Source organism: Petaurus breviceps, unplaced genomic scaffold (assembly GCF_028583685.1).
Source record: "Petaurus breviceps papuanus isolate PSGF00001 unplaced genomic scaffold, PetGlider_PUasm1.0 186, whole genome shotgun sequence".
Classification (NCBI taxonomy): domain Eukaryota; kingdom Metazoa; phylum Chordata; class Mammalia; order Diprotodontia; family Petauridae; genus Petaurus; species Petaurus breviceps.
In genome coordinates this window covers 2,936,354-2,963,371 of record NW_027185798.1, presented here as the reverse complement: position 1 = coordinate 2,963,371, position 27,018 = coordinate 2,936,354, and the positions used below count along the sequence as shown (strand labels likewise).

At 36.4% G+C, this 27,018-nt stretch overlaps 1 protein-coding gene and 1 pseudogene across 1 annotated transcript in view; both read left to right on the top strand.

The window, feature by feature from the left end:
- The window catches only part of DGKG (diacylglycerol kinase gamma), a 76,941-nt gene extending 54,946 nt beyond the window's left edge, over positions 1-21,995 (top strand). Inside the window, exons 14-18 of the mRNA XM_069089139.1 lie at positions 1,262-1,372; positions 3,226-3,336; positions 10,086-10,196; positions 13,264-13,374; positions 21,870-21,995. Coding sequence (XP_068945240.1) covers positions 1,262-1,372; positions 3,226-3,336; positions 10,086-10,196; positions 13,264-13,374; positions 21,870-21,995 — 570 coding nt within the window. The remainder of the gene's footprint in view (positions 1-1,261; positions 1,373-3,225; positions 3,337-10,085; positions 10,197-13,263; positions 13,375-21,869) is intronic.
- A 528-nt stretch (positions 21,996-22,523) lies between these two features.
- On the top strand, positions 22,524-23,643 carry LOC138162323 (eukaryotic translation initiation factor 3 subunit J-like; annotated as a pseudogene).
- The last annotated feature ends 3,375 nt before the right edge of the window (positions 23,644-27,018 follow it).

Here is a 27,018-nt window from a genome sequence, read left to right as displayed (position 1 = left end):
GGGCATAGAGACCCACCATGCCCTATTGGAAAAGTCGAAAGGGTTATAGGAGAAAATATGGGAGAGAGCAGATTGGAGGAGGGGATATCCTGTGGGACTGCTATTTTGGGGCGGTAAGTAGGGGGAAAATGGGGAAAAAATTTGTAACTCAAAATCTGGCAGAAATGAATGATGTCAATCAGAAGTTAATAAAACATTAAAAACAACAACAACAACAACAAAAGAAATGAATGTTGAAAACTAAAAATAAATAAATTTAAGGGTAGCTAGGTGGCACAGTGAGTAAAACTCCAGCCCCCGAGTCAGGAGGACCTGAGTTCGGTTCTGGCCTCAGACACTTAACACCCAGACCAAAAAGCTAGCCATATAACCTTGGGCAAGTTACTTAACCCCAATTGCCCTCCAAAAGGCAAAATAAATAGATGCATCTATACACACATACATAAATGAATGAATAAATGAATGAATTAATTAATTAATTAATTAATTTTAAAAAAAAGAAAACCTGTATAAGAAATAATACATGGTGTGTTGTGAATTGTTCATCTTGTCTTTCCTTCCTTGTAAGTTTTCTTTTTTCTCTCCTGTGCACTTTTTTACTATATTCTTTTTTCCTTCCCCCACACCCTCAAAGGCTGCATTAAGGTTTAAATATGTTTCTCTATAGCTGTACACAATACACAAATACATACACATATATGCGTACATATATATATATATACATACTTTCCCAAATACATTCTACTTCTGACCAAATTTAAATAATTTTTTTAAAAGCTTATTAGTGTTTTCTGTTTTTAAATTTTGCTTTGTTCTTCTGCTTCCACATTCCTGGTTTCTGTTTCTACCATTTTTTTTAATCCAATGAAAAGGCAGAAATGAGAATAGATGCCACATTATCTTGATTTTCACTAAAGTCACTAAAAGCCACTAAATTCAATAAAACCATTGATTTGTATGTGATCCTATATCTCCTTTTGCATTTTTTATACAACAGTGTTACATATACACATGACCTACAACCTGTATATATAGACTAAGGTGAGGTTAAACATTTGGAGAAACCTCAATAGCCACAGGAAAATCCAGTTAAGACCTTTCTTGGTCTCCAATGGACCAATCTCCTCTGGAGAAAGTGCTTTACCAAAACCAAGGACTTTGTCCTTCTTGCTTCCTTCAGGATCAGTTGTATTAACTATTGATGGTAATATTTTTTGTGTTCAGGATTTATTGTCTTTTTTCTCTCTGTCTTTCCTCAAAGGAGAAGAAAGTAGAAGAAAACACATCCACCACCATCCCTAGTTCAATCCCTGAAGATGCCACAACTGATGCGAAACCCAGTTCTTCAGCAAAGGATGTAAATGAATTAGAGGTACAGTAGTGTACCCTGAAGTTTCTGCTTTCAATTTATTACCCACCTTCTCTTATTTTTATTTTTCCAATAAATTTTATTGTTTCATTTTGCTTTTAAACAGTTACATCTGTTTTACATAATACATTTTATGTTTTTACATGAATTTAAAATTTATCACTCCTATTATTCACCCTCCAAATTGAATGTTTCATTTCTGCATTTATTCTCCAATTTATGGCATTTCCCATAATTTCCAGGAATGTTTAACGTTGTGTTTCTGGACAGCTTTTACCTTTCAAATTTTTCACATCTCTCCTTTCTTTTTTTGGGCTTTTTATTTGGCAAGAAAATGTGGTAGAAGGAGATATTAGAAATAGTAATGCTCAAAAAAGGTGATGAAAGAATATTTTAAATGCATAGAAGAGTGAAAGAAGTTCAGAAGCATGAGTAAGAAATCATGATAGTTTTGAAAATAAAGTAAATGTATTATACACTTTGAAAAAAAAGTGGAGGTTAAATTTTCTATGCTGCCCTCTTTTGTGCTATGGTATATGTGGAAATAAATTTTTTTCTTATTTAAATTCAGAATAAAATTAAATTGATTTTTTAAAACCTTATCTTAGTCTCAAAGAGAAAACACAAATAGAGAATAAAGAAAAGAAACAAAAACATATAATAAACTTAAATTTTGGAACTTAAATACATAGTAAGAAAGGGGAGAAAGCATGTTGCGTGCATAGCAGAATATTAAAGAGGATTTGAAATATGTAACAATAAATTTTCATTTCAAGAAAACCCATATGTAGGGTGGCTAGGTGGCACAGTGAATAGAGCACTGGCCCTGGAGTCAGGAGGACCTGAGTTCAAATCTGACCTCAGACACTTAACACTTACTAGCCATGTGACTTGGGCAAGTCACTTAACCCCAATTGCCCTCCAAAAAGCAAAAAAAAAAAAAAGCCTATATGATAAATAATACACAATGTGTTGTGAATTGTTCATTCATCTTTTCTTTGCTTCCTTCTAAGTATTCTTTTGTTCTCCGCTGCACCCTTTTTTTGGTTTGTTCTTTGTCCCCTCCCTCCAAACCCCCAAACAGTAAGGTTTGAATATTTTTTAAAGCTATAGATATATACATGCACAACAAATGCATATAGATATATACTTTCCCAAACATATTCTACTCCTGATTAAATTTAATTAATTTTATTTTTATATATTTTTTTGTTTTTTAGAGGGCTATTGGGGTTAAGTGACTTGCCCAAGGTCACATGGTTAGGAAGTGTGTCAAGTGTCTGAGGCCAGATTTGAATTCAGGTCCTGCTGACTCCAAGGCCAGTGCTCTATTCACTGTGCCACCTAGCCACCCCAAAATTAAATTAATTAAAAAAACTTATCAGTCTTTTCTATTTTTCAATTTTGCTTTGCTCTTCCACTTCCACATTCCTGTTTTCTCTTTCTACCATTTGTTTTACCATTTTACCATCCAATAAAAAGGCAGAAATGAGGACAGATGCCACATCATCTTGATTTCCTGTTCATGGACAAAGTCACAAAAACCAGTGCTTTGTATCTGATTTTATCCCTCCTTTTGCATTGTTTATACATCAGTGTTTCATTTACATGATCAATAGCTTGTGTATGTAGGCTGAGTTGAAGTTAAAAATTTGAAGTAACCTGAAGAGCCCAAAGAAAATCCAATTGATACCTTTCCTGGTCTCCACTGGACCTATCTTCTTTGGTGAAAGTGTTTTACCAAACCCTAGGATATTGTCCTTGTTGCTTCCTTCTGGATCAGTTTCATTGAATATTGATGGTAATATTTGTTGTGGTCAGTATTTATGGTCTTTTTTCTCTGTCTTTCCTCAAAGGAGAAGGAAGAAGAAGAAAACATATGTACCACCATCCCTAGTCCAAGTCCTGAAGATTCCATAACTGATTCCAAACCCAGTTCTTCAGCAAAGGATGCAAATGAATTAGAGGTACAGTAGTGTACACTGAGGCTTCTACTATCAATTTATTTTTATTTTTCAAATAAATTTAATTGTTTTATTTTGATTTTACATCAGTTACATCTTTTATAAAATACATTTTATGTTTTTACAAGAATTTAAAATCTGTCCCTCCTACTATTCACTCTCCAGATTGAATGTTTCATGTTTGCATTTCTTCTCCAATTTATTTTTTGTCTGGTATTTTCCCGTGCTTTCCAGTAATGGTTAAAGTTGTGTTTCTGGACAGCTTTTACCTTTCAAATTTTTCACGTCATATGCTTTCATCAGATTTTTTTCCACTGATTTCTGTTTGGGAGGTGTCAGTGTAAGTGGGAACAGAGATAACATTTCAAAGATGTTCTTCTTGGGTACTATGACTCCAGGACCTTGGGCATTTAGGGTACAAACTCAAGTCCGAGATTTGAGGGAAAGGGTAGAATCAAAGAAAGGATAGAACCACTGCCAGGGTGGAGAGGACAAAGGCAAGATGTAACAAAGAAGCCAGGAGGTTTCAGCACTGGCTTTGTTTCTGATTTCCTGCCAAAGAAAATTATCCATGAATGGTAAATGATTGAATAAAAGTGGCTAATAGAGAATTGAAATCCAAGAAAAGTCAAGTGATGATCAATATGCTCTTGACTTTTGGTTGAGTTAAAATCCACAGGTGTAAATGAAGCATCCCATGTTAAATGAACCAAACCATGTAAATGAAACAATCTAGGACATAGAAAGAACAAGTGGATGGGATTGTAGAGCTACTGATAGTTGTCTTTTAAAAGACTGTGGAGATACATACAATAAAAGAGTAGATGGGCAAACTTCTGTCCATCACCTATCAATAATGAGTTGATTACTGAACATTTACTAAAGGAAATGATGATCACACAGAACTCACATAGTTTCATTAGAAAAAGGAACAGAAATATATTCCTAATTTTTTTCTTTTTAAAAATATTTTTCCCAACTCCAGGTAAAAATAGTTTTTAACATTCATTTTTTACAATTTTTATTTCAAAATTTCCCCCCTTCTTGCTTCCCATTTCCCCTCATTGAGAAGACAATTTGGTAGAGGTTATACATGTGCAATCATAAAAAAAACATAGATCCACATTAGTCATGTTGTGAAAGAAAACAGACCAAAGGGAAAAAATGAAAAAAAAAAGAAGTTTAAAAAAACTCTGCTTCTACCTGGATTCAGACTCCAACAGCTTTTTCTCTGGAGAGGGATAACATTTTCCATCACGAGTCTTTCAGAATAAGTATTGATCAAGGTATTGCTGAGTTGTCTTTTAAAAGATCATGGGGGAAAGGGCTGTGGAGATATATATTACAGAAGAGTAGGTTAGCAAATGTCTACCCATCACCTATCAATAAAGAACTGGTTAGTGAACATTTACCAATGAAAGTGATCATCACACAAAGCTCACATAGTTTCATCATAAATTGTGCCAGACAGATATTCCTATGTTTCCTTCTTTTTTGACACAATTATTATACTAAATGATCAAAGGAAGTTTATGGACAGGTTAAGATGATATTAGTGAATCATTTGATAATTATATTGTTGCCAACAAGTTGGGAAAGAGGTGAGCTAATCAGTAGAAAATTGTATTAACAGTCAAAACAGAGAAAACTCATAAATACTTCTATGTCATCTGGTACAGAGGTCCCTAGTGAACCCAAGTTTTGTGTTTGACATCCATTATGTCATACTTTCCTCAGTAATTTGTATAAAAGCCTGGTTGGCATACTAAATGAATTTGAAGATCACACAAAGTTTAAAAGACAAATAACCTGCTAGATGCCAAAATGAAAAAGAAATATAAGCTACAACATTCTTATGCCAATCAAGCTTTTATGTTTCCTAATCCACATACTTATGTTTGGTCATCTGTTATGTAAAATTTTTATCAATGAGTTTGATAAAATCATGGCTGTCAAACTAATCAAATGGGAAGATTACAAATAGTTTAAAAGGCAAATAACCTTTGAGATACCAGAATGACAAAGAAAAAAATGATTGACAACCTGCAAGATTTGGCTAAATCTCTTAAGTTCATATTTCATGGAGATAAATTAAAAGTCTTAAACTTGGGTACAAAAACTCATGGATATTTAACAAAATAGTGGACTTGAAGCATTCTTTATGTAAAGAACAGAGCTGAACAAAAAATTTAGTTGTCAAACACAAGACCCAAGCAAGAGTAACATAAAAAGGTAAACAGGAAAGAGATGACATAAGAGATTCAGTATGGTTAAACAGTTTACATTTCTACTTGACAATATAATACTTGGAACTCTTAAGAATTTTATCACTTATAAGGCAGTTAGAAGGAGTGTACATAGCCAGAGGGCATGAGTTGAGTTGAGTAGGATAGGATGATAACCAAAAATATAAAATTGAGGGTGAGAAAGAGGGAGTCAAAGGGATAAGGGGGAAGGGAGAGATAGAATTGGGTAAAGTATTTCAAATAAAAGAGTCACAAAAGAACTTTTACAGAAGAGGAGAATGTAGGGAAATGGCAGAAGACATTTGGGTACATTAATATAAAGGAATATTACTACACCAGAAGAAATGCTAACTGATATTATTTTAGAGAGTGTTGTTTAGTATGAACTGACACAGAGGAAAATAAACAGAAGCAAGAAGGACAACTTGAAAGGAAAAACAAAATTTTGAAGATCCATTAAACAGTTATGTTTCCTGAGGACCATACTGCCACTCTGGTTGAGAGATAATGAACTCAAGATGGAAGAAGAGACATATATTTGAGGGACCTGGCCATTAGATGGATTCATTTAGCTTGATTCTACTTATTTGTTACAAGGGGTTTTTTCTCTCCTTTCTCTTGTGGGGCTTTTTATTTGGTGAGGCAATGGGGTAGAAGGATATACTAGGAATAGTGGTGATTAAAACATATTTTAAAAGCACAGAAGAGTGAAAGAATTTCAGAAGCATCTTTTAAAAAACTTTATTTTAGACTCAGAGACCAGAACACAAATACAGAATAGAGAAGAGAACAAAAACATATCATAAACTTAAATTTTGGAACTTAAATACAAAGTAAGAGTGGAAAAAAGCATGCTGTGTGTGTAGCAAAACATAAAAGAGGATTCAAAATATGTAACAATGAATTTTCATCTCAAGAAAACCAGTATGGTAAATAATACATGGGGTGTTGTGAATGGTTCCTCTTTTCTTTGTTTCCTTGTAAGTCTTCTTTTTTTCTCTGCTGTGCACTTTTTTACTTTGTTCTTTTTTCCCCTCCCCACCCCAAGGCTACAATAAAGTTTAGATATATTTCTCTATAGCTATAGATAAATACATACACATATACGTATATAGATATATACTATCCTTAACATAGTCTGCTCCTGATAAAATAAAATCAATTTTTTTAACTTATCAATTGGGGGACAGAGCCAAGATGGCAGAGTAAAAGCAGGAATTTGCTTAAATTCCCACTCCAACCACTTCAATACCTGTAAATATGATTGTAAACAAATTTTAGAGCCAGAGAGAACCAAATCTCCCCCTGGAAGCAATCTGGCAGGCCTGCAGGAAAGGTCTGTCTCACCAGGCTGGGGGCTGAACAGTCCCATGTGAGCCACATGGGCCCAGACCTGGGGTGGCTCTGACTGGCAGTCCAGACAGGCCAGAGCAGACTTCAGGAGAGGGAATCTCTGGCAGCTGTGGCAGTTTCTGGACTTCTCAACCCATAAACACCAAAGACAAAGTAAAAGGTCAGTGGAACTGGGAGACAGAAGAGCACGGTCCGGCCCCTGCCCCAGGGGTAAGAGGTGGCAGAGGCATGGCTGCAGCTACTGCTGAATGGCCGCCTCCTTAGCTCCTGGCCTGCTGATCATAGGCGGACCAAACAACCATTCAGAGGGTAATCCCTCTTGCTTTGACCTGCTTGGATTTGGGTCACAGTCTTGGGTGGTGGTCCTGGGGTGTGTAGTTAGTGTGCCAGAGCTTGTGGTGGCTGTAGAGAGGGCACCCTCCTCATAGCTCTGACAACTTCAAAAACCCAAGCAATTTGGGACACAGCTCTCTCCACCCTGGAAGCAGAGTTTTACTGTAGCAAAGAGCTCAAAAGTCAAACAATTGGCTGGCAAGATGAGCAAGCATAGGAAGCACAATCAGACCATAGAATCCTTCCTTAGGGACAAAAAGGATCAAAACATAGAACCAGAAGAAGACAACAAAGTCAAAACTTCTGCATCAGAAGCTTCTAAGAAAAACATGAATTGATTACAGGCCATGGAAGAGCTCAAGAAAGATTTTGAAAATCAAGAGAAGTGGAGGAAAAATTGGGAAGAGAAATTAGAATGATGCAAGAAAACCATGAAAAATGAGTCAAAAGCCTGCTAAAGGACACCCAAAAATGCTGAAGAAAATAACACCTTAAAATATAGACTAACTCAAATGGCAAAAGAGGCCCAAAAAGCCAATGAGGAGAAGAATGCCTTAAAAAGCCAAATTGGCCAGTTGGAAAAGGAGTTTCAAAAACTCACTCAAGAGAATAATTCCTTCAAGGTTAGATTGGAGCAAATGGAAGCTAATGACTTTATGAGAAATCAAGTTACTATAAAACAGATCCAAATAAATGAAAAAATAGAAGGCAATGTGAAATATCTCATTGGAAAAACCACTGACCTGGAAAATAGATCCAGGAGAGATCATTTAAAAATTATTGGACTACCTGAAAGCTATGATAAAAAAAAAAGCCTAGAAAAAGTCATTCAAGAAATTCTCAAGGAAAATTGCCCTAATATTCTTGAACCAAAGAACTAAATAGAAATTGAAAGAATTCACCAGTTGCTTTTTGAAAAAGATCCCAAAAACAAAACTCTTAGGAATATCATAGCCAAATTCCAGAGTTCCCAGGTCAAGGAGAAAATATTACAAGCTGTCAGGAAGAAATAATTTGAGTATTATGAAAACAAAATCAGAATAATACAAGACCTAGCAGCTTCTACATTAAGGGATCACAGAGCTTGAGATATGATATTCCAGAGGTCAAAGGAGCTAGGGTTAAAACCAAGAATCACCTACCCAGAGAAACTGAGTACAATGCTTTAGGGGAAAATATGGTCATTCAATGAAATAGAGGACTTTCAAGCATTCTTAATGAAAAGACAAGAGTTGAACAGAAAATTTGACTTTCAAATACAAGAAGCAAGAGAAGCATGAGAAGGTAAACTGGAAAAAGAAATCACAAAGAACTTATTAAAGTTGAACTATTTACATCCTATGAGGAAAAATGATAATTGTAACTCATGAGACTTCTCTCAATATGAGGTTAGTTACAGGGAATATATGTGTGTGTGTGTGTATATATATATATATGTATACACACACATATATATATATGTAAGTATGGGAGGGTGTATGTGTGTATAAATACATATTGTGTATATTTGTGTACATGTATACAAAGACAGAGGGCACAAGATCACCTGAAGAAGAAGGGATGATATCTAAAAAATAAATAGATGACAGAGGAATATAATGGGAGAAGGAGAAAGGGAGAGATATAATAGGGTAAATTATCTCATATAAAAGAGGCAAGAGAAAACTGTTACAAGGGAGTGGAAGAGCAGGAAGGTGAAAGGGAATGGGTCAACCTTACTCTCATTGAATTTGGCTTAAGGAGGGAATAACATATACACTCAGTTGGGTATCTTACCCTACAGAAAAGTAGGGGGGAAGGGGATAAGAGGGGAGATGATAGAAGGGAGGGCAGATTGGAGGAGAGGGTAGTTAGAAGCACACATTTTTGAAAAGGGACAGGGTCAAAGTAGAAAATAGAATAAGTAAGGGGTGGGATAGGATGGAGGGAAATGTAGTCTTTCACAATATAACTGCTATTGAAATGTTTTGCGTACACATGTACAACCTATATTGAATTGCTCGTCTTCCCAGTGGGGGTGTGTGAGGAAGGAAGAAGGGAAAGAATCTGGAAATCAAAGTTTTAAAAACAAAGGTTAAGAAAATATTTTTATATGCAACTGGGAAATAAGATATACAGGCACTGGGATATAGAAATCCAGCTTGCCCTACTAGAAAGGTAGGGGGATGGGAGAGGATATAAGAGACAGAAGATTGGGGGAAGGGTGTTCAATAGGCTCACTATCTTGGGGTGGGGTAGAGGAAAGACAGGGAGAAAATTTCTTGTGGAAATGAATGTTTAAAACTAAAAATAAATGAATAAATGAATAAATAAATGAGATTAATTTTAAAAAAGAAAATTAAAAATAACTTATCAGTGTCTTCTATTTTTCAGTTTTGCTTTGCTCTTCCACTTCTGCATTCCTGTTTTCTCTTTCTACCCTTTTCTTTAATCAAATGAAAAGGCAGAAATGAGGATAGATGCCATATCATCTTGATTTTCCATTAATGGACAGTCATTAAACCAATGGTTTGTAACTCATTCTATCTCTCTTTTTACATTTTTTATACATCAATGATTCATCTACACATGATATACAACCTGTATATGTAGGCTGAGTTGATGTTAAACATTTGAAGTATCCTGAAGAGCCCCAGGAAAATCTAACTGAGACCTTTCTTGGTTTCCAGTGAACCAATCTCCTTTGGGCAAAGTGCTTTACCAAACCCTAAGATGTTGTCCATGTTGCTTCCTTCTGCATCAATTGTATTGACTAATGATGGTAGTATTTGTTGTGTTCAAGATTTATGTTCTTTTTTTTCTCCTTGTCTTTCCTCAAAGGAGAAGAAGGAAGAAGAAAACACATCCAGCACCATCCCTAGTCCAAGCCCTGAAGATGATATAACTGATGCCAAACCCAGTTCTTCAATCAAGGATGCAAATGAATTAAAGGTACAGTCGTGTTCTCTGAAGTTTCCACTTTATTTCCCACCTTCTCTTATTTTTATTTTTCAAATAAATTTAATTGTTCTATTTTGTTTTGTCAGTTACATCTCTTTTATAAAATACATTTTATGTTTTTGCAAGAATTTAAAATCTGTCTCTCCAAATTGAATGTTTCATTTTTGCATATCTTCAGCTTGTTTATTGTATGGAATTTTCCCATCATTTCCAGTAATGTTAAAAGTTGTGTTTCTAGACAGTTTTTACCTTTCAACTTTTTCACATAGTAAGCTTTCATCAGATTTTTTTCCATTGATTTAATCACTATTTCTACTTAGAGGTGGCAGTAGAAGTGGGAGCAGAAATAACATTCCAAAGATGTCCTTCTTGGAAACTATGGCACCAGGGCCTTAGGCATTTTGCATACAAACTCAAGTGAGAGATTTGAGGGAAAGAATGAAAGAGGGGAAAGAACCACTGCCAGGGTGGAGAGGACAAGGACAAGAGGTGACAAGGAAGCCAGGAGGTTTTGTTTCTGTTTTCCTGCCAAAGGAAATTATTTGTGAATGGTAAATGGTTGAAGAAATGTGGCTAATAAAGAATTGAAATCCCAGAAACGTCAAGTGATGTTCAATATACTCTTAACTTTCTGTTGAGAGTTAAAATCCACAGGTATAAATGAACCATCCCACATAAATGAACCCAGTCATGTAAATGAAATATCCCAGGACAAAGAAATAACAAGTGGATGGGATTGTTGAGCTACTGTTAGTTGTCTTTTTAAAGACTGTGGAGATACATATTACAGAAGAGTAGGGGGCAAATGTCTACCCATCACTTATCAATAAAGAATTGGTTAGTGAATATTTACCAATGAAAATGATCATCAAACAAAGCTCACATAGTTTCATCATAAACTGTCCCAGACATATATTCCTACATTTCCTTCTTTTCTGACACAATTATTACCCTAAATAATTAAAGGAAGTTTATGGACAGCTTAAGTTGATATTAGTGAATCATTTGATGATGCTATTGTTGCCAATAAGATAAAAAAAAAACAAGTGAACTAATCAATAGAAAATTTTATTAACAGCCAAAACAAAGAAAACTCATAAATGCTTCTATGTCATCTGGTACAGAGGTCCCTAGTGAACCCCAGTTTTGTGTTTGGCCCTTCGTTATGTAATACTTTTCACAATGATTTGTGTAAAAGCCTGATTGGCATACAAAATGCATTTGAAGATGATACAGAGTTTAAAAAGCAAATAACCTGCTATATGCCAGAATGTAAAAAGATATATAAGCTACAACAAATGTATGCCTTTTATGTTTCCTAACCCACATATTTATGTTTGGTCCTCTGTTATGTAAATTTTTTATCAATGAGTTCAATAAAAGCATGGCTGTCAAACTAGTCAAATGGGAAGATGACAGATAGTTTTAAAGTCAAATGGCCTGCTAGATACCAGAATGAAAAAGAAAAAAAAAGATTGGCAAGCTACAATATTTGGCTAAATCTATTAAGTTCATATTTCATGGGGATAAATTAGAAGTCTTAAGGTTGGGTGCAAAAATTCATGGATATTTAATGAAATAGAGGCCTTTTAAGCATTCCTGATGAAAAGACCAGAACTGAACAGAAAATTTGATTTTCAAGCACAAGACTCAAGAGAAGCATAAAAAGGGAAACAGGAAAGAGATGACATAAGAGATTCATTATGGTTAAACTGTTTACATTTCTACCTTACAAGATAAAACTTGAAACTCTTAAGAACTTTATCACTAATAAGGCAACTAGAAGGAGTATACACAGACAGAGGGCACAAGTTGAGTCGAGTGTGTTAGGATGGTAGCGAAAAAAATATAAATTAAAGGGTTAGAGAGAGGATGTCAAAGGGAAAAGGTGGAAGAGAGGTAGAATGGATTTAAGTATTTCAAATAAGAGAGTCACAAAAGAGTTTTTTCAGAAGAGGAGAATATAGGGAAATGGCAGAGCAGATTTTGGTATATTGATATAAAGGAATATTACCACACCGTAAGAAATGCTAAATGATATTATTTTAGAGAGTACTAGGTGGTATGAACTGACACAGAGGAAAATAAACCGAAGCAAGGACAGCTTGAAAGGAAAAAAAGATCTTCAAGACTCATTAATCAATAATGTTTCCTGAAGACCATACTGCAGCACTTGTAGAGAGATGATGGACTCAAGATGGAGGAAGAGACATATATCTGAGGAGCCTGGCCATTAGGTAGATTCATTTTGCTTGATTCTACTTATTTGTTACAAGGAGTTTTTTCTCTCCTTTCTTTTGTGGGGCTTTTTATTTAGTGTTGCATATGGTAGAAGGAGTTATTAGGACTAGTAATGTTCCAAAAAAAAGATGATTAAAGCATATTTTGAATGCACAGAAATGAAGAGTAAAGGAACTTCAGAAGAATGAACAGGCAAACAATAGTTTTGAAAACAGCATGGGAAAGATACACTTTTTTAAAAATTAAATTATATGCAGTGGAGATTAATATTTTTACATGCTGCCCTCTTTGTGCTATTGTATATACAGAAATATTCTTTTTTGTTACTTCAATTCAGAATAAAATTAAATTTTTAAAAATGTAACGGTCCTTTCTATATTTCAATTTTACTTTCCCATTTTCTGTTTAGTCCTTTCTTTGTTTTAATCAAATGAAAAAGCAGAAATGAGGACAGATGCCACATCATGTTGATTTCCTATACATGGACAAAGTCACGAAAACCAACTGTTTTCTTTCTTCTCCCATCTCTCATTTTTCATTTTTTGTACATCAGTTTTTCCTCTGCTCATGACTTGCAGCCTGTATACATAAGCTCAGATGAAGCCAAGCATGGGAAGCAGCCTCATGAGCCTCAGGAAAATTCTGTCAAGATCTTCCTTGTTGTCTAATGGACCAATTACTTCTAGGGAAAGTGCTTGCCAAACCATAGGATATTATCTTTGTTGCTTTCATTCTGTTTCAGTTGTATTGGTTATTGATAGCAATATTTATCATGTTAAATATTAATGATCCTTTTTCTCTATGTCTCTCCTCAAAGAAAAGAGAGGTAGAAGAAAGCATGTCCACCAAAATCCCTGCTTCAAGCGCTAATGATGCCATAAACGATGTGGAACCTATCCCTTCAATCAAAGATGCACATGAATTGGAGGTACGGTAGCGTTCCCTGAATCCTCCCTTTTTAGTTTCTTGCTCATCTTCTTTCTATTTTTAAAATAAATTTTATTGTTTTATGTTTACATTACCTAGATTTCTTTTATGAAATAAATTTAGTTTAGAAATTTTTGTCCCTCCTATGGCTTCCCCCAATTGCATGTCTTGTTTATTTACATTTCTTTTCTAATTTACTTGACCCTCTGGTAGTTTTCCATCATTTCTAGTAGTTTCAAAAGTTAAATTTTGGGATTATTTTTACCTCTAGAATTTTTTTACATCATAGATTTTGTCAGATTTTTTTTCTTTGATTTAATCACTATCTTTGTTCAGAGGTTTCAGTGAATTGGAAGCAAAGACCACATTCCAAAGTTGTCCTGCTTGGAAATGTGGCAAGGGCTGCCCCTCACATGAGGCTTGAAGTTGTGTGACTAATAGTGACACAGAATAGACTTCTCTATCCTCTTCTCCCCCATCTTTCTCCAAGGGAGATTTAAAGGAATCAGGATGTGGGGGTGGGGTGGGGCAAAAGCCTGGCCACTCCCTTCCCCTCAAAGAGCTGTGGTACAGGGCAAAATTATAGCTTTCTGCTCCCTTAAAAATTGTTAGCCTAGGGTATATGGTTTCATATTCATGTTGACTTCTGAAAGACTGGATGCCAAGAATTATATCCAAGGCTTAACCCCTTTCCCATCAAATACCTCTTCTGCAATGAACACATGTAGCAATTAGTAAGGAAACCCATTTATGCAATTCAATTCAATTTAATTAACATTTATTAAGCACCTACTATGTACCAGGCAATGAGCTAAGCATTGCAGATATGAAAAGAAGCAAAGGGCAGTCCCTGCCCACAATCTAATAAGGGAAACATCATGCAAACAAATATATGCTGGCTGACTATATACATACAGACATATATATATGATGCGTATATGTATGATAAATGGGGAATTAGTAACAGAGGGAGTGCACTTCAATTAAGAAGTGTTAGGGAAGGGTTTCTGTAAAAGGTGATATTTTAATTGCGACTAAAAGGAAGTCAGAGAGGTCTGTAATCCGATTGAAGGAGGGAGAGCATTCCAGGCATGGGGAAAAGCCAGAGAAAATGCCCAGACCCAAGGGATGGAGGGTCTTGTGCCTGGAACAGTCAGGAGACCAGTGTCACTGGACTGAAGAGTATGTGGTGGGAAGTAAGGCGTAAGAAGACTGGAAAGGTGGCAGGCATCAGGTTATGAAGGTCTTTGAATGCCAACAAGCATTTTGTTTACTCTTAGTGGGAATGGGGAGCCAATGGAGTTTTTTGAATGGGGTATTGGGGGAGGAGTTTGACATGACTGGGCCAGCACTTTCGGAAAATCACTTGAGTGGTTGAATGGAAGATGGGTAGGAGTGGGGAGAGATGTGAGGCAGGAAGGCCCCCCCCACCCCAGCAGCTGTTACACTAGTCCAGGTGTGTGGTGAGGAGGGTCTGCACTAGGTGGTGTCACCATCAGAGGAGAAAAGGCGGTACCTTTGAGAGATGTTGCAAAGTTTAAATCAACGGGTCTTCACAACTGCTTGGATATGGCATGTGAGAGATCATAAGGAGTCGAAGGTGACTCCTAGGTTGTGAGCCAACTTGATAGCCAAACTGAAATTAGAGAAAGTATATTTAAAAGAAGTTAACCAAGTATGTAAGAAAAGATATACCATGATAAAAATTGAGGAAGCTCTCCAACTGGGAACAAGGTAACTCAGCTCAATCAAGAGTGAGTCCCAGATCTCGGCTGAGGGGAAGTTTCTCCAAGTCTCTGATGTAGCAAGTTGGGGACAGAGACATGATGGAGACTGCCAACTCCTCTCATGTTGGCTTCTCCCCAGTCTTCTCCTTCAGCAACCTGAAGTGGGGTTGGCATCATCTATCTTCTCTTTCAAAGTTAAGAGCCAAAAATACCCAGACAGCCTCCAGTGAATTGAAGAAAAACTCAAAAAAAGAAGATAGTGATGAAAGTGAAGTTCTCTCCTACTCTATCCATTTCTGCCCCATTTCTCAAGCAGGCAAGGAGCACGGATCTCCATCAATAAGTAAAGAGTCTCACACCGTTGGTTTGGGGCCTTAGGTCGCATTTCTCCATTGGGTTGAAACTCTTTATAGTTTCTTGCAAAGGTAAGCTGGGGTAACTATAAATACAAGAATCAGCTCTTTAAAACAATAAGGGTGATTTTCCTGGTCTTCCAGGTAACTAATCTTCTGTAATGTTAAAAACTAAAATAAAACAATGCACATAAAAAGTACATATGGCACTCTACAGGGCATCACCTACATATATCCCAGGCATGGATAGTCTATATCACTCAAATCAACAAGTCCAAGCTCTGGCATAGACTTTAAAGGCATTTTACCCAGAAACCTGTCATTAAAGACGGGAAAACGATGGTAACTTGGGCACCTCCCTAAGACAGCATTACAATCCATGTCCTCAATTTGTATCATCACCTCTGCATCCTATGAGTCCAGATGGAGTAGACCTATAGGGAACTGATCATGAAGTTGATGTGACTCTCCTTGTTGAACAGAACTATGGCTCCAGGGCAACAGGCCATGAGTGTACCGGTTCAAATGATAGATTTGTGGAAAAGAGTAAAATCATAGAAGGAATAGAATCACTGCTCAGGGTGGAAAAAGCAAGGATAAAGCATGGCAGAAGTCAGAAGCTTTCAACTAACTTTTTTTCCGTTTTCCTCTCCCCAAAAAATTATCAGTGTGCTGTCAATAATGGAAGAAAAGGGGCTTTTAAAAAGTTGAAATCCAAGAAAAATTGATAATAAAATTACTTTTGACTTTCAGTTGAGATTTAAAGTCAGTGGGTCTAAATGAACCACATCCTAGAATCATAGCAAGAAGCAGACATGATCATTGAGCTACTATCAATTCTTTTGAAAAATTCTAGAAATACATACTTGTTGTTATGTCATTCAGTCATGTGACCCCGCAGGCTAATTGCCCATGGGGTTTCCTTAGCAAAGATGCTTGAGTGGTTTCCCCTTTCCTTCTCCAGTTTTATGCAGGCAGGAGTTAAGTGACTTGCCCAGGGTCACCCAGCTAACAAGTGTCTGAGTTCAGATTTGAACTCTAGTCTTTCTGGTATGTCTGACTCCAGGCCCAGTACTTTTTATACACTATGCTACTAACTGGCCTGGATATGCATACTACAGAAGAGAAAAATCTAATTTTTTTTTAAAAGGGGAGGGAAATTATAGACCAATTATATTGAATCTGATATTGTTAATATTATTAATAGGGAGTTGATTAGTGAATATTTTCAAACAAAAAGTCTCAGAGAAATATTTTCTAATATTCTTTTTTCTCAGCAGTTATTAGATGAATAAATCAAGGAAATATTATGGATAGTTTAATTTGATCTGAATGAATCTTTTCAGAGAATGTCTCATGATATGCCTAACAACAAGGTGGTAGAGATGTGAACTGGTGAGAAGACAACTGGGTAAATGACCAACCCCAGAGAACCACATAACTTGTTCTATGTGACATTATACAGAGGTCCCTAGTGGAGTGCCCATAGGCCTATGTTTGACCCTATAATATATAATCATTTTATCACTGAATTGGATAAAACATTGCTGTATGCTAATCAAATTTGAAGATGACACAAAGATAGGACAGTAGCTGATCTGAAAAAAGAGAGAGATTTATAGTCTAGAATATTTGTCCAAATCTCCTACAATCATATTTCAAGAAGATAAATTCAAAATCTTAAGGTTGAATGAAAAGAATCCAACTTATCAAGTCAAGATAGGAGAGGCACATCTAGGCAGAAATAAGTCTGAAAAAAGATTTAGCAGTTTTAGTCAAGCACTGTATAACACCTGGCTACAGAGTCAAAGACACAGGAGGTTGGGGGACAGCCTAACTGGAGTAATGGGGACATGACTTTTGGTAATAGGCCCATGATTTTGCTTCCCTTTCTACTTGCTTACAAGTAATCCTCTTATTACTGAACTCTGGAATATTTTCCAAAATTTTTGTTCTATCTGTACCAATGCAAACATCATCCTCCTTGGAATTGAGTAGATCTGTAATTTTTGTCCCTTGGGGGAGAAGAGAAGGGTAAGATCCATTACCATCTATCCCATAACTACAGCTAAGTTTTATTTAGCACTTTAAGACTTGAAGACATATATGTATGCATATATGTGTGTAGACAGACCAACAGACAGATAGATAGATATAGTCTCATTGATTTGTTTCTCCCAACAACCCTCTGATGTAGGTGCTATAATTATACCCATTTTACAGATGAAGAAGCTTAAGCTGAGAGAGTCTAAGTGACTTCCTCTGGATCACATAGTTAGTAAGCATCTGGGGTAGGGTTTCATCTCAGGTCATCTTGACTTCAAGTCTGACACTGTATCCCCTACGTCACCTGGAATCCCAAACAGGAATCCTTGGTTTCCCTCTTCACTTCTATTTAAAATTAAAATAAATCAGAGCCAAAACTTCATTTAGACTGCTGAAATGATCTTCCAACTTCAAATTCTATATTTAAGTCACTAGGAAAGGAAAGAAAAATCCATCTCCTTTAGTTCCAAGACTGTTGTTTCATCTTAAATCTCAATCTCTTTCCAAACTTCCCACACTCATTGCAAAAATCTCTGATTCAAAAACACTCTCCATCTCCATGCCCAAGGTCACATTTCTCACTTATATTTTAACTACCCCTTTCCTTAAAAAAATAAATAACTTGGTACTTAGTATCATAACTTCCAGATTTCAGGCTCCTTGCAGGCAGACTCAGTGTGCCATTAATCTTTGTAGGGCCCCAGTACCTAATACATAACATTGCTTACAGTAGGTGGCAAATAAATGTTAAATTGACCATATGGTAGAAAGATCTCTGGATGTGGAGGGGATCAGACACATGCTAGACGTGTAATCTTAAGCAAAGTATTTGAACTCTTTAATACTCAGTTTTTTTTTCTACTATAACATAGTTATGAAAGTTTTACTGCCTATTGCACAAGAAAATTGCAAGTCACTCAAGCCTCACATTCCTTCTTCAACAAAAACCTAAAATTCTCTCTAGACCTTTAAAGATTAAAAATTGCAATAAGATGGGCAGCTAGGTGGTGCAGTGAATAGAGCACTGGCCCTGGAGTCAGGAGGACCTGAGTTCAAATCTGGCCTCAGACACTTAACACAAAAATTAGCAGTGTGACCTTGGGCAAGTCACTTAACCTCAACTATCCTCCAAAAAAGCAAAAAAAAAAAAAGGGCAAAAAAAGAATTCCAATAAGTACCAGGAATAGGTGGTGTCTTCCACTGCAGAAATTAAAAAAGAAAATTTCAACCAGAAGCCCACAGGCAATGGGAAAGGGGGCAATCACAAAGCCAGTACAAGAGGAGGCAAACAAGCCAACATCCTCCCTATATAACCAAATATGGTTCAGGGTCACAGATAGCCTAGGTCTAGATGTATCTTGGAGGTTCCCCCCAAGAAAGCTCCAAGGTGATTTCCCAAATGAGGACCTTAGAAGCTCTGGAAAGAATCATGGACCACTAGTACAACATTGCTCATACTGACATAGTCTAGGTGCCCAGGGCTCCAGGTATCTTGAACTATGACATAAGATTCCATGAAATACCTAAATATTTAGTGCTCTGAACCTCAGATATAAAGGAGGATCCAACCCTGGGAGGTAGAGGTCAGCACAAAAACCCAGGGCACCTAGGTTGAGATTGAGCAAAACCTAGCATTACACCTAAGGAAATGAAGATGAAGTGATGGGTAACCGAAGAAGACTCCACTGAGTTAAATGTGTGTGTGTGTGTGAGTGTGTGTGTGTGTGTGTGTAATGAAAATCTAGATATCCCCCAATAGAAGTAAAAAATGACTCTATAACAACTCCAAGAAGAGATTCAAGGGGAAAATGGGTTTTTGCAAACACTACGTAAATACTGAGAAGAAATGAAGCAAGAGAATTTTAAAAAAGAGTAAGAAGCTCTGGAGAAAAGATTTAGAAGGAGAATAAATAGTTTAAAAGAAGTGGTCATTTCCCAAGTACTGGAAACTCTAAAAACTAAAGTAGAATGAAAAGAAATTAAACCCCAAAAAGAAGCATTAGAAGAAAAACATTGGAAGAAAAAATAGGAGATGAAAGATATCTGATTTTTTTTTATTTTTTTAAAATTGAGTTGGAAAACAGGTCAAGGAAAGCTCATTGGACAGATAAAATATAGGATTTTTTTATAAGCCTGGAAATTCACTGCTTAAATCTCTTAGGATGAGATGGTAGAGTGAACAAAACTCTGGACCTAGATTCAGGAAAACCTGAGTTCAATTCTAGCCTTAGATACTTACCAACTATAAGATCCTGGGTAAGTCACTTAACCTTTGTCTGTCTCAGTTGCCTAATTTGTAAAATGGAGATGATAATAATAGCAATTCCATCATAAAATTGAGGTGAGAATCAAATGTGATAATATTCCCAAAGCACTTTGTAAACCTTAAGAAACCAAACAATTATGTGAAGATTTAGAAAATGCATCAATCTCCCGAAAAACACCACAAAAGAAAAAGTTCCAGAAATGTCAAAGCCAAAATCCAGAGCTCTTACAACCATGAAGTCACCAAAAAGAAGTAATTCAAGTACTACATAGCCATAATAAGGGAAACTCAAAATGTAGCAATTTCTACCATAAACAAGAGATCTTGGAATATAATATTAAATGGCAAAAGTCTTACACCCAAGAATAATTTCCCTTAAAAGCTAAGAAGATTTCAAAAGAAAATGGAACATAAGACTTTCAAAGATTTCTGACAAAAATGCTTGATATAAATAGGAACTTTGAAATACAAATACAAGAGTCAAGAGAAACCTGGAAAAGTGTGTTTAATTGAGCAAACAAACGTCCCATCAGAACTGTAATGTCATCAAAAGTCATTGTGAGAGTTAAATGATTGAAACAGAGAATTTAGCAATGGATGAATTCTGTTCTGGGGAACTGAAGAGGGAAAAGAAAAGGGGAGGAAAAGGGAATATACTAGCGATGAAAGAGAAAGAAGGGGGTGGGACCTACTATGTCTCTTAATTGTGGAGAATGACCAAAACAGCATACAAACATGGAGGAAGGCATCAGAAGAGCAGGCATTAGTTGAATCTCATTGTTATCTGAAACAAAGAATGAAGACAGAAACAGTTTAGTACAGACATATATAAAATCCATCAGGGAAACAAGGGGGCAGGGATGGCTGTTAAAGGAAAGGATGATGCCAGGGAAGGAATACCTACAAGAAAAACAAAATTCCTGATCCTGAAGGGGAATTAAAATGAAAAACTAGAAAGAGAGAATCAAAGAATTAAAATTTAAAAGGAAGCTTGACATTTGGGAAATGGTTGAACAAATTGTGGTATATGAATATAAAGGAGTATTATTGCACCATAAGGAATGATGAAAGATATTATTTCAAAGAGTATTGGGTAGTATAAAGTGAGCAGAAGCAGGAAGGAAAAAGCTCTAAGGGAAAAAAAAAACTTTGAAGACTTGATGACCATATTACCCAACTCTTGACAGAGAGATGATGAATTCAAGATGCTGGAAAGGGCGTACTTTGGGGGCATAACCATTATACGGATTCATTTTGCTTGATTATACTTATTTGTTACAATGGGGGGAGGGTTCCCTCCTTTCTCTTGTGGCTCTTTTTTTTCTTTTGGTGGGACAACGTGGTAGAAAGGAAATTTAGAAATCATGAAGCAAAAAAAAAAAAAGGACCATTAAATGGACAGAAGAGACCAGTGAAGGAAGTTCAGAAGGAAGCAGAGCAAAGCAGGGCACTATTGAAAGTAACACGTGGAACTTATTTTATACTTTTTTGATAAAAAAGAAAGTGGGGATTGGTGGTTTCATGGGTAGTCCTCCTTTTGTGCTACTCTTTTTTGTCATTTGAGTCCAGAATAAGAAAATAAATTTAATTTTTTTAATGAACAAGCAAAAAATTATTCCATTTTTTTCTGGCTTTTAATTTTTCCTTGATATTTGCTCTTCCACGTCCACATTCCTGTTTCTACTATTCTTTTTTATGAATCAAATGATAAGAAAGAAGTGAGTATAGATACCACACCATCTTGATTTCCTATTCATGGCCAAAGTCACTCAAAGCAATGGCTTCCAAAATACTTTACTACCAAGGATTTTGTTTGTATCTGATCCCATCTTTCATTTTTCATGTATTGTTTGTACCTCAGTTTCTACTCTTATGGCCTACAGCCTGTATATGTAAGCATGGACAGTAGCCTGAGGAGCCCCAGGATAAGCCATTTCAGACCTTTGGTCTCCAGTAGATGTGCTTACACTGAGAAAAGTGCCTTAGCAAACTGTAGGATGTTTTCCTTGTTGCTTCCATTCTTTTTCATTTGTATTCGCTATTGATGGTAATATTTCTTGTATTCCATATTTATGGTCTTTTTTCTCTTTGTCTCTCCTCAAAGGAGAAGAAAGAAGAAGCAATCACTCCCACCAACGTCCCTTCAACTGGTTCAAGCCCTGACAATGCCACAAATGAGAACAAACTCATTTTTTTAACCAAGGATACAAATGAATTGAAGGTACAATAGTTTGCCCTGAAACTTCCATTTTAATTTATTGCCCATCTTCTCTTTTTCTTAGTTTTAAAATAAATATTATTGGTATACTTTGTTTCTACATCACCTACATTTCTTTTTTTAAATAAATTTTTTTGTTTTCTTTATGAATTTATAACCTGTCTTTCCTATTGTTCTCCCGACCCCTCACCACTGATTTTTTTTTTTTTTTTTCTTTTTTTTTTCAAGTTACTGTCAGGTAAACTTAAAAAAAAAAAAAAAAAAAAAAACCTTATTGTCAGGTATTTTCCCATTTTTCTGGTTTATGCTTTTGTGAGATTTCTTTTCTGGGAATGAGAATTTCATACTAATGGATTTGGGGACTTGGGTTACATTTTTCCCCCTGGATTGAAACTCTTTGCAATTCCTGTCAGAAATCAGATGGGTCAAGTCCAAAATTTGTAAATATAAAGTGTAAACATAAGCATCAGGGCTTTAAAACAAGAAAGGTGGGCGCTCTCCTTCCCCCTTCTCTCCCTCTCGCACTCACACACACCCGGCCCGAGATGGCAGCGGCCGCGGAGTACTCGGACTCCTGGGAGGCGGACACGTTCTAGGTGGAGAAGCCGGTGCGGAAGGCGGGGTCGCGGCCGGCGGGGACCGCTGGGAAGGCGAGGATGAGGATGACGTCAAGGAAAAGAGGGCTGATGATGATGATGAAGAAAAAAAAAGAGGAGACAGAGGTAAAATCAGAAAGGAAAGTTTCAGAAAAGAAGAAAATAGCAGGAAAAAAAATCAAGGAGAAAGAACGGCAACAGAAGAAAAGACAAGAAAAAATTAAGAAAAGTTGAAAGAGCCTGAAAAATCTAAAGAGCTTACACCAGAAGAACAATTAGCAGATAAACTACGGCTAAAGAAAGTACAGGAAGAGGCAGACCTTGAATTAGCAAAAGAAACCTTTGGTGTTAATAACACAATCTGTGGTATAGATGCCATGAGCTCCTCTTCAAGAGATGACTTCACAGAGTTTGGCAAGTTACTAAAAGATAAAATTACACAGTATGAAAAATCTCTATATTACGCCAGTTTCTTGGAAGCATTATTTCGAGATGTGTGTATTTCATTGGAAATCGATGATTTGAAAAAGATTACCAATTCGTTGACAATGCAATGCAGTGAAAAACAAGCAAAGCAAAGCCAAAAAGAAGAAAGGTGTGGGTTGCTGGAGGGGGATTAAAGGCTACAATGAAAGATGATCTTGCGGACTGTGGTGGCTATGATGGAGAATATGTGCAAGACTTTGAAGACTTCGTGTGACATTGCATCTTCTCCCCATTGTCTTCTGTTGTCCACAGTCCCTTCAACAACCATGCAGCTCAACTTCCTTTCCTTTCAGCTCTGCCAAATGCTACAATCAAAAGTGCAGTATCTTTGTGCTGGTTAGTTAAACCCTTGACACTTCGGTGCTAATGCAATGGGGAACTTGGTTCTTGTTGCGGAGGGAAAATTGGGAAACTCGGTTGCTACTAAATCACAGTAAAAGAAGTCCTAGGGGCGGCCAGGTAGCACAGCGAGTAAGAGCACCAGCCCCAGAGTCGGGATGACCTGGGGATGGAATCCGGGCTCAGACACTTAGCACCCACCCAGAAACACCTGGCCGTGTAACCTTGAGCAAGTTACTTAACCCCGATTGCTTAAAAAAAAAAAAATTCCTAATAATGTCACTGTTGCTATCTGGTTCCAGGGCAGCGGAGTCACTAAATTGGAAACAATAGTTGCAACATGACAAAAAAAAAAAGTGTAGTATTTACCAGCACCATTCAATAATACAGCCTTAACCATACTTCCTTGAACTACTTCATATCTTGTCAACAAAAGCAGTTTGCAACAAGGGCATGTGGGTGTGCACCAAGTATTAAAATTGCTTTGTCTTAAGGTAGAGTGTGAGGATTTAAAAAATACGTTGCAAGGAAGACTGCTTATTTCAGAGTAAGGATACTGTGCCTCAAATGGCTACTAGTTTGACATTTAAAAATTTAAATGACCAAAAACCACCAACCTTGAAGTCGCAGAGGTAATGTCTCCATTATTGCATTCGGCAAAATCCAACTTGTGATATTTCGAGTGCATAAACAGTCTAGTTTATATTTACTGGAATATTTCTACTGATACAGCTCTTAAGAGGGGGGAAATTCTTGACCTGTTTTATTTGACTGATTTAAAATGTCTGAGAAACAAAACGTCCTTTGTTCTCCTAGGCTGAAGCAACAACTTTCACAGGGTTTTGGCATTTCCTTTCCTTTACAAACATGCTTAGCAAACCGCAACAGTTACTACAGTTTGGTAAATTGTTATGTTAACAATTATGACATCTGCAATGTTTTATAAAGCAACTCATTTAATTAAAAAACAACAACAAGGGTGATTTTCCTGGTTTCCCCGGCAACTAACCTTTAATATCATTGAAATTGAAAAATGGACATGAACAGTATATGTAATAGACTTGGCATTCTGTAGAGCATCGCCTGAATGTATCCCATGTATAACTCATCTCTATCACTCAAACTAACAAATTCAAGCCTTATCATAAGCTTTACGGGTATTTTACCCAGACTCTTATCATTAAAAAGAATTAGGAAATGATGATAACTTGTGATCCACTGCTTAGAAAAGTATTATAGCCCACGTTCTCAATTTTTCCATCACTTGTGCGTGAAATTCTTTGAGTCCAGGTGGAATAGACCCATAAAGAATTGGTGATGAAACCAACGTGACAACCCGTAGGGCCCAGAGCTTTGGCTCCAGGGCCTTAAGTGGTCAGGGTACAAGTTCAAATGACAGACTTGTGGGAAAGAGTAGAATCAAAAAAAGGGTAGAATCACTGCTCAGGGTGGAAAAGACAAGGATAAGGCATAACAGAGGGAAGTCAGAAGCTTTTCCCTGTTGTTTTCCTTTCCATTTTCCTGCCAAGAAAAATTGTCGGTGTGCTGTCAATAACAGAAGAAAATGGCTTATAGGAAGTTGAAAACCGAGAAAATAAAATGAAGATAAATGTACTCGACTTTCACTTGACATATAAAGTCAGCAGGTCTAAATGAACCATATTCCATGGTACAGAGAGAAGAGATGAGTGTGATCACTCTGTTAATCTTTTTGAAGATTGTGGAGATACATACTGTAGAACAATGAATGGAGAAATGTCTCAATTCTCAAAAAATAAAAAAAAAGAAAGAATGGAGTCTGAATTATAGGCCAATCATCTCGAATTTGACTGCTATCTAAATTCAAAAGCGTATCAATAAAGAATTGGTTAGTGAACATTTAGAAAAGAACATTATCACACAGGGCTCACATAGCTTCATCAGAAACAGTTCCAGACAGATGTATCTAATTTTTGACACAATTATTAGGTTAACACATCGAGGAAATTCTGTAGATATATTCCCATGAATCATGTAACAAAATCTCTCATGATGTTCCTGACAACAGGACGGAAGGCATATGAGCTAGGCAGTGGACAACTAGAGTAATGTCCAAACCCAGAGAACTCCTGATTAGTTTTAGGTCACGTTATTTTATACAGAGATATCTAGTGGAGTATCCACAGAGCTAAGTTTAGTCCTCTGCTCTGTAACATTTTTGTCAGTGAATTGGATAAAACATTGATGTATGCTAATCAAATACGAACATGATGCAAAGATAGGAAAGGTAGCTATTGGATGACAAAATGAAAAAGAAGTGATTATGATCTAGACTACTTGGCCAAATCTACTAAGATCATATTTCAAGGAGAAAAATTCAAAGTCTTAAACTTGGGTGCCAAAAAAAGTCAAAATAGCAGGAGCATGTCTAGACAGCAATTAGTCTGGAAAGAGATTTAGCAATTTCAGTGAATGTCAAGCTCAAAGTAGAACCTGGCAGCAGGAGATTGGGGAACAGGATCCCTGGGGTGGTTTGGACATGGCTCGTTTTTAATGAGCCCCTGTTTTATATGAGTGATTTGTTGTTTCCTTTTCGAATTGGTTACAAACCATCCCTTCGTTGTTTCGCTCTGGAATCTTTCCAACAATTTTCGTTAATGTTCTCTAGCCTGTAGTTCCAAGAATTGACATTTATCCCCTTTTTCTCAATCAGGACAATATTTGCCTCCATGCAGCCCTTTGACTCTTCTCCTATACTCCATAATCATTCAGACATCACCCAAAATGTCTCAACAATCATCTCCAAAATCTGTCAGTGTCATGAGTGTAGGGACTTGAACTTGATAAATGCAGCTGATGTCACTCTTACTATTTCCTCATGGATCTTGGTTTTCAATTCCCTGTCAGCACAGAAACCCAGGAGACTTAGTCTGAGACCAACCAGAACCTAATATTCCATCTAAGGAGCTAAAGCTTAAGAGATGGGTAAACCAAAGAATAATACAACTAGTTAAAAAAATTATTGCAAATCTAGAGATCTTCCCAAAGTAGCCAAAAATAATGCTCTAACTGCAAGAAGAGATTTAAGGGAAAATTTATTTTTTCACAAAGACTACATGAATACTTGGAAGAAATTAAGCAAGAGATTAAAAAACTGAAAATCTCTGGAAGAAAAATTTGGAAGAAGAATAAATACTTTAGAAGAGAAGATGGCATTATCCAAATACTGGAAACCCTAAAAGCTAAAACAGAGTAAAAAGAAATCAATGATTCCATGAGACAGAAAGAAATAGAAATAGAAAAAAATAAAAGATTGGAAAAAATAACTTGAAGAAAATGTACAATATCTGATTTTTAAAACTGAGTTGGAAAACAGATAAAAGGGAAATCATTGAAATCATTGGACAGATGAACATCAGGATTTTTGTAAAAGCCTGGACACTCACTATATTCCAGAAGGTCATAAATTTAAACTAGGTGGCACAGTGATGGACCTGAATTCAGAAAGGACAGAGTTCTATTCTAGCCTCAGACACTGACAACTTGTGCGACCCTGAGCAAGTCACCTTTTTCTGTCTCAGTTTCTGCATCTGCAAAATAGAGATAATAATAGCACCTGCTTCCCAGAGTTGTGA